The 8779-nt window shown below is 38.1% G+C and overlaps 1 protein-coding gene across 1 annotated transcript in view; it reads left to right on the forward strand.

The window, feature by feature from the left end:
• The window catches only part of UBE2Q2 (ubiquitin conjugating enzyme E2 Q2), a 59960-nt gene extending 52258 nt beyond the window's left edge, over positions 1-7702 (forward strand). Inside the window, exons 12-13 of the mRNA XM_055319785.1 lie at positions 4167-4233; positions 6101-7702. Of these exons, the coding sequence (XP_055175760.1) occupies positions 4167-4233; positions 6101-6132 (99 nt within the window). The 3' untranslated portion in view covers positions 6133-7702. The remainder of the gene's footprint in view (positions 1-4166; positions 4234-6100) is intronic.
• Positions 7703-8779: the final 1077 nt, after the last annotated feature.

Below are 8779 nucleotides of genomic sequence, written 5' to 3' on the forward strand. Positions count from 1 at the left end.
AATTATGTGCTAAATGGTGTTAAAAAATAGGCTACCATTTGTGTGTGTGTGTGTGTGTGTGTGTGTGTGTGTGTGTGTGTGTGAGAGAGAGAGAGAGAGAGAGGGAAGGAGGGAGGGAGAGACGATGTATTATGTAGATGTGTTTTTTTTTTTTTTTTTTTTTTTTTTTTTTTAAGCAGAGACCATCTCTGTAAAGATATTCAAGAAAGTACTATTTCTGAAAAGGGGGTATTGAAATATTGATGGGGTAAGTTAGAGATGGAAGAGAGACTTTAAATCATTTGTGCTCTTTGAATTTCTTTTGACATATGACTATTACTTCAAAAATATTTTAAATATTTTTAATGATACTATTAGCTGTTGATTCAAAATAAATGAATTTGTTTCCTGAAAATATTACTAAAATGATACACGTAAGTACTGGAGGAAAAAAAAAATGCCTCTCAGAACATACGAAATTTGGAGATAGGGTCAAATTGATGTTGCTGAGGATGTGCAGCTCTGTGCAGGCAAGAGTCATTGCACAGCCCTGCCATTAGCTTGCTCTCGTAGGCTCAGCCAGCAGGAGCTGAGAGTAAGCCATGGAGCAGAAGGATGTCGGCCAGGCTGGTTTTCTGGTTAGTTAACATGGGCTACAGGCTGTAATATTAACTCCAGGCTGTAGTAATGAGAAAACCTTCTAAAGTAGAGTTCTTCTATTATGACTTGGCAAGAATTTGGGGTTTGGATAGGCAAGGTTCATTCACTGCATAGAGGGCATGATGGTTGGGGTAAATAAATAGTCAAATCCTAGAGCACAGCAACTGTTGGAGTAGCTCCTAAACTAATTCTACAATCAGGAAAGGCACTGATAAATCATTCCCTGTTGCCCATAGAGACTTGAAGAACAAATTAAGCTTGGTCAAATGGACAGTTGTAGAACTCTGTAGCCAATAGTTAGGTACTACATCTTTCCCAAGCATTTATGGGATATGGGGGAAAATAATAAATTCGTAAATTAATTTTTTTGATTTTATTATTCATGAGAGACACAGAGAGAAAGAGGGGCAGAGACACAGGGAGAGGGAGAAGCAGGCTTCATTCAGAGAGCCTGATGTGGGACTCGATCCCAGGACTCCAGGACCATAGCCTGGGCCGAAGGCAGGCACTAAACTGCCGGCCATCCAGGGATCCCCCATAAATTAATATTTAAAAAACAAGCCATAGCATTTAAGGCTAGAAGTCAGTAATGAAAAGATTAATAAAAATCCATATGAATTTGGAAATTAAACACCATTCTAAATCATGGGTTAAAGCAGCACCGGGGTGGCTCAGTGGTTGAGCGCCTGCCTTCAGCTCAGGTCATGATCCCGGGGTCCCAGGGTCCTGAGGGGGGCCTGCTTCTCCTATGTTTCTGCCTCTTTCTGTGTCTCTCATAAATAAATAAATCTTAAAATAAATAAATCATGGTTAAAGAATCTTATGAATATTTAAAAATACTTAGAACTGAACCATAATAGAAATACTAAAATTCTCCCTCTGTCCCTCTTTCCTTCTCTATCCCTATCTCTATCTATCCTTCTTCTCTCTCTCTCTCTCTCTCTCTCTCTCAAACATTCATGAAACTAATCCTGTTCAATGAAGAAAACTTCAAATTTTCGAAGTGGGAAAAGGATAGATGCCATCCTCTGATCCTCATTAAATTAAAAACTCTAATAACAAAACAAGAAAACAAATGTTCCTTTTGTGGAATTATGAAATTCAGACAGCCCTTAATAGGGGCTTTGAAATGAAAACTGCAGGATAGCTAGAGAACAGCAATAATGCAATTACTGCATGCTAGGAAGTCAAGGAGAGCTCGGACTGAATACTCCTTGCCCTAAAATCCTTGTATCATTAAAAAAAAAAAAAAAAGCCAAGCTTCTAACTCAATGTTAGAAAGGACAATAAGGTAAGCTGAAAGCAGAAGGAAGGAGTTAACAATGATATGTGCAAAGGTCAGTGGAGCAGAAAGGGCCAACTCCCTGGTACCAGAAAGCCTCCACAGTGACCTTCTCTAAATTGGACGAAGATCCTGCTGTTGACAACTGGGAATGGGCAAGGCTGATCTTTCTCCTCTTGTAGATGGGCAGTAGGGTTAGGGAGTGACTGCTGCTCCATCATTTGCAAGTTCCCATCTATGTGTATTTTTCCTATATAATGTTTCTCTTGTACCTTTGTCCCTTGGTGAACAGGCTGACTGAATAACACTACTTTTCATTAACTTACAGATAACATTAGGGCACATTTTCTTTGTTTTACAGATGCGGTATGGGAGGGTTTTACTGTTTTTAAAGAGGTCTTAGATGGGGATCACCTGGTGGCTCAGCGGCTTGGCTCAGCGGCTTAGTGCCTGCCCTCGGGCCCAGGGCGTGATCCTGGAGTCCCTGGTTGGAGTCCCACATCGGGCTCCCTGCATGGAGCCTGCTTCTCCCTCTGCCTGCCCCCCATCTGTGTCTCTATGAATAAATATATAAAATCTTAAAAAAAGGGGGGGGTCTTAGAAAGTGAAAAAGGCTACACTGTAGAAAAAGAAAGACATAAAACATCTATTTGCAGAAATAGAAATAAATAGCTTGTGAACATTTGGAGACACACTCAGCCTCACTCAGTAATAGAACTGCAAATCGGATCCCCACCCCCCTTCCTTCAAATAACAAAGGTTTGTAAGAGGACTCTGGTGAGATGGTATAGAGGCATTCCCACCATTCCCACACGTGGAGCCCATTTATACACTCTTACTTACGGACAGCTATTTTAGCAACACCTCAAGATTACAAAGGCCTATGTATCTTTTGACCCAGCAGTTCTGCTCAAGGACTTTTCCCCAGGACTTTGGAAATATTTGTTCAGGGTTACTCACTATAACACTGTGACAACAAAATACTGAAAACAACCTAAATGTCCACCGATTGGAGATTAATAAAATATTTGACTCTCCATGTAACAGAATAAAAACAGGAGGATTTAATAAAACAGGAGGATTAAGCTTTTTGCACACTGATAGGGAACCAGGTCCAAGATTCAGGGGAGATAAGGGAGTAGAACGGTGTCTGCAGCATACTACCTACCATTTGTTGGGAGGAAAAGCAGGGGATGGTGGGTACTAACAATAAGCTATACATGGATTTTCTTATATAATATTATGGAGATACAAGAAACTAACGGTAATTAACTTGAGTAGGAAAAAGGAGGGTGGATGAGAGGAAGAACCGGATGGTTGCAGGACAGGTAGGAAGGAGAATTTTCACCTAGAATGTTTTATACTTTTTAATTCTTGTGCTCTGTGAATTTATTATTAAGTTCTATGATATAACAGGTGTGTACCACTATGAAGAATGCTCATGATATATTGTAGGTTAAGATGTTGCTCAGTTGTACTGATAGAAACAAAATCAATCCTAAGTTTGGCCCTTTAAAAGAGGATCTAAAGAGGCTACCAAAACAGGAGTCCTTTAGTAATGCCTTGGTGCCACTTATGATATTTTTTAGATTTTTAACTTAAGGAGTCATTGATATATGTAGTCCTCAAAGCTTAGTGTTACCTTATCTAACGGTCATATTTCAGGCTTTGTGTGTGTGTGTGATGGTTTTTTTTGGTGTGGGGGTAGGGACGTGGAAGTTATGAGGAAGAGAGATGGAGTTTTACTCATGTCCAAATAGCATTCTTTGACTTGACTCACCAGTAGAGAGGGGCACTAGAACTATAAAGTTTTATACTTGTCCAGTAAAAGGATTTGTAAAATGAACTGTGGAGCTTAAATAGATTTTTTTTAACTTTTTTTATTTATTTATGATAGAGATGCAGAGACATAGGCAGAGGGAGAAGCAGGCTCCATGCCTGATGTGGGATTCGATCCCGGGTCTCCAGGATCGTGCCCCGGGCCAAAGGCAGGCGCCAAACCGCTGCGCCACCCAGGGATCCCTTAAATAGATTTTTATTGTAGTACAACTTTGGTTTTGTTACTCTAAAGTGGTAGAGAATAATGAAATTGAAAAATGAGGGTTTGAAGTGAAAGTTATTTTTGAAATGGAAATATTCCGTTTCCTGTGTTCTTTTAACCATAGTAGTGATACATCCAATAAATTATTTGTAATGATCTTCATCTACTTACGGTTTTTATTTAAAATGTGTAATTCTCTTTCAGAATCAATATAATCTAGCAAGAGCCCAACAATCCTATAATTCCATTGTACAGATACATGAGAAAAATGGTACGTTTAATTCAATAAGTATTTATTACCATTTATGAAGTTTTCTATTAGGTACTTCCTACTGATAACTTTTCCTGTTTTTGTTTTTGCCTTAAGTTCTTAAAGTACTGTTACCACAATGAAAAAATTTAACTTTTGAGGATGCACACACCGTGCTTCATTAAAAAAAATCTTTGTATCCTAAATACTTGGCCTGAGAACCTGAGTCAGAGTCAAGATTTTTTAGTAGATTAATGAACAAATCACTTTACTTGCTTGAAATGTCTGGTATTAGGATAGGAATTAGGTTCAAGGCAATTGTACAGGTGGAGTTCTTGTTCTTGATACTGAGTAAATGCAATCAGGATCCTGAACCAGCTGTTTCTGAAACATCTTCAGACTACCTAGTGCTTTTTGACAGTCATACACATTTATCTATTCAAGTAAAAATAGACATATAGACATATAAGAGTATTTGAGTTGGAAATTTAAAAAACTTAAAATATCTTTCATGAAGTTTATTATACCTTAAATTTTGCTGGTATTCACAATGCATGTTTTGAGTTTTTGTCTCTAACAGGTAGATTTGGAATTAGAAGACTGATTTTTCAAGTATCATTTGTGTTACTCACTAGCTCTGTGTCTCTGACCAAGTCCCATTTCCTCATCTTTAAAAAGGTGTATCTGTCTTGCCAGACTTGAGGAAAAAGAATAGTGTATACGCATGGCACTTTGTAACTAAGTGCTGGTAACAAGATATTCATTATAGCCATGGTAGTGAAACTGATGCTTTGTTGTGCAGAGCAAGTTAATAGGAAGTAGTTTTCTTTAAGGAGAGTATTTACAGCAAAATGTTCTTTACTAGAAATGTGGTAGCTTGTGACTTAATACTTGTGCTTTGTGCAGACTTTTATTTTAATTTCAAAGCAAATTCACTTTTTTCAGTGACTATTTCTGAAAGAATAATATTTGAAACAGGTCAAGTTTCTAAAGGAAATGATAAAACTGGAGGGCAAGGCTGGGTTTTCATAATAATTCATAGCACACTAAATTAGATTCACAGGTACTTGTATACGACTTCATAACCATGTGGATGCTCTACATATCTTGGTATATTCATACTGTTCCAATGGCCATTTCGTGCGAAGCAATACTTAGTTTCGTTAGCCTTTCTATAGAGAGCTTAGATTTTTGTTGTCTGGGAAACAGTCACATTTTTTCTTTTACTTATTTTTTGTTGAAGCAAACATTGTAGTCATCATTCCAAAATGTTTATGTAAATGTATTTTAGAAAGTGGGTGTGTATAAGCTTTGCTTTGGTAAAAGAGCATTTGATTCAGAATCAGGTATTTTAGAAAGTGGGTGTGTATAAGCTTTGCTTTGGTAAAAGAGCATTTGATTCAGAATCAGGTTCCAGGTTGGTTTGTGCTGCCAACTCTGATCCTAGGCATAGTCACTGCACTTGCTGAGATGACTTCCTCACTGGTGAAATGGTATCGTTGTAGTAATGACAGTCCAGGTTCTTATTATTTTAAAATGCCAGCATTTTGTTTGGGGGATAGTTATTTTCAGTTAGGTTTACTTTTATGCAGTTGAAATGGAAGAGCAAACCTAGCTTGTAGTCCGTTGTTCCATGCTATCACCTTTAGCTAGAAATTCAATTAGTGTAGAAATTTTATGTTGAAAACTCAAGTACAATTTATTCATAGAAAATAACTTTATGTTGTGCACATATCAAAATGCTGTTATCAACCCAAATGTAAGTTTAATTTTTACAATAGGTTTAAACAAGAAAAATATGAGTAGAGGAAGTAGATAAACTTAAATGAAATGCCATTACTCTTACTGCTCAAGAAGGTCTTTTAACATTTTTTCCATTGTGTTTCAGGCTGGTATACCCCTCCAAAGGAAGATGGCTAAATATGTTGACTGTCGTACGTTTAAACCAATGTTGCTTTAAAGAAAATCTTTCCAACATCCAGACACAAGCTTTGAGTGCCCTTATAACAGCAGTACCGAAGACATTAGCTAATAGATATTTTAGTGGATAATCTGTTGACTGACATCCAGTATGAGTTACAGCCTTTTCATTTTGCTCATTTTAGGTATCTTGGACTGAGTAGTGGGGCATTTACTCATACTGGCGACTTATCTCTTTTTCATGAAAAATCTGTTAAGCAGACAAGTCAGCATCAGATTATAGAAGTTGCGACTTTAGGGTAACTTTCCCATATTGAGCTCATGTGTTATAAGGACTTGCAATATACTGTTCCATTTAGAGCCAATAAAAGTTTGATATTTTAATATTGGTTTAGAAAATTTAAAGTCTTCTAAATCACACTAGCTTTTTCAAATAAAAACCATTTTTTGATATTGCCAAAATGATGACAGGAAACCTCCTCGTTAAACTGTTAAACTTTTTTATGGCTAGGTGAAAATATGAATTGTTTCCCAAAAATATGCTGAGTTCTATTGTACCTTTTAGGCAAAGCAAAGCAAGGCTGTGTAAATTAAAGCTTTGTGAGTAATACTTTCCACTGGGGCATCAGAGTCTTGCTGGGCTGAATCCGCTTCTTTGTTGGTTCAGTATTTCTTATGAAGAACTGCAGTATAGAGCTTGAAGTTATTTAAAATACTAAATCATTTTACTTTGTTTCCATTTTATTAACGGGATGTTGCAATCCTTTTTAAACTAATAAACTTGTAAAGTGATTGGCACAAAGAGAACCCTTGAGCAAAAAGTTGCACAGCGAAGTACAAAAAGATATCTAATTTGGAGACTCTTAAAATTTTTGCTATAGTCATAACGATGGCTTTTACATTGAAAGATTAATAGGAATTCTGCCATGTTCATTCTTTTATAAAACGTGACTCAAATCAGCGTACCTCCATTTTATTGCCTTACTTGAATCAGTCCGGTTTAGGTTGGTGATAGATTTTTTTTATCTACCCAAGTTTGACTTAAAAGCAAATTCTAGTTATTAAGCACTTTTAAAATGAAATCCAGAAGCACATTTTTCTGCACAAACATGTTACAAAATTCAAAAGTGTTTCTTACACATTTGCTCTAAGTTTCGATTCTTAACTTTGTAGACCACATCAGAGAAACTTGGCACTTCTGTGTTACTGTGTGTGTGTGTGTGTGACTTGTTTTTGCTCTATTTTGGTTAAGAGAACAGTAGAAAAATATTTTCTGGCATTTTTGTGTCCTTGGGTTACATTTGTATAAAGTTCTGATCGCCAGTTGCTGAGATAGTAAGTGACCAGCCAGGATTCTTTAAAAGCATTAAAGTTCCTTAAACCTAAGGCTAAATCTTGAATACATTATTGAATTCTTTAATATCCTGATGGCTAGCAGATCGACAGCTGCACACTTGGCATGCTTTGTTTTTTGGGGGTTTTATTTTTCATTGCAGATTTATTTGGCAATGTACAGTAAATTTTGTAAACTTGCATCAAGTTTATGAATAAAAAACCATTTAAAAAATAACTTTGTTAATTTTCCCTTGTAAGAGATAAAAGAGCTTACAAACACCTGAAGCCAAGAGTGAGGTTTTTTTTTTTTGAAGTAGGATTTATATATGGTGGGATGGGGTGAGGAGAGGGTTGAGAGGAACAGAGGCAGGCAGATTGATTTAAGAAGAGGAAGCTAGAGAACCCAGGAATGGTGTACACGGACTTGGTTATACTCCAGTTTTCCTCAACCTTCTCCCTCTCCCGCTCTTTCCTTAATATAAATCCAAGTACTGCTTTCTCCATAGCCGTACCTAGCGCCCCCCCCCTCCCCGTTAACAAGAGTCTGCCCCCTCCGTGGTATTCCCGTGGCCTCCTTACAGACAGCTATCAAGTCTTCTCCCAGAAAAACTTTGGTCAGAAAATTCCAGGCCTGGGACATCCGGGCTCTGCTACGCTGCTTTGAGATTTTTCTGCGTTGGCTTTATCTTTGGATTCAATGTTATGTCTGGGTGCTGTATCCGCGTTCCTCTGCGCAGAGGCAGATGATGGCCTGGTCCTTTAGAAGCTGCCCCCACCCCGCGTACTGCTCTTCACTGTTCCTTGGCTGAACTGGGGCTTGTGCCCACCTCTCAACTGATGGCTGAATTCATACTTTGTGCCAGCGGTTGTCAGTGTACGATCTGGGGAACTCTGGAGACCCCGGGGACCCTCCCAGGAGGTTAGGGTCAAGTTATTTTCCTAAAACACTTGCCATTTTCTTAAAAGCGCACAGTGGGCTTTTCCAGAGGCCGCCCAGTGTGATGGCGCAACAGATGGCATTCAGAAGCAGGTCCAGCTGGCTTCCATTAAGCCAGAAATTAGAGGTTTGCCAACTAAAGCGACCCCACAACTGTTCACTACTGGATGAGGGAGGGCATAGTTATTTTTTCACAAATATTCTATTAGTCTTTGTTCATCTGGACTTACTATTTTATGTGAGTCAATATTGAAGTGTTAATCTTTAATATGGCCAATAGGAGTAGATCTAACCCACATAAGCTCCGTGGGGTTGTCCTTATTAACGTGAAGAGTCCTAAGGCCACGTGCTTGGGACCCGCTGCGTTAGGTGAAT

This window comes from Nyctereutes procyonoides, unplaced genomic scaffold, assembly GCF_905146905.1.
Source record: "Nyctereutes procyonoides isolate TBG_1078 unplaced genomic scaffold, NYPRO_anot_genome, whole genome shotgun sequence".
NCBI classification, from domain to species: domain Eukaryota; kingdom Metazoa; phylum Chordata; class Mammalia; order Carnivora; family Canidae; genus Nyctereutes; species Nyctereutes procyonoides.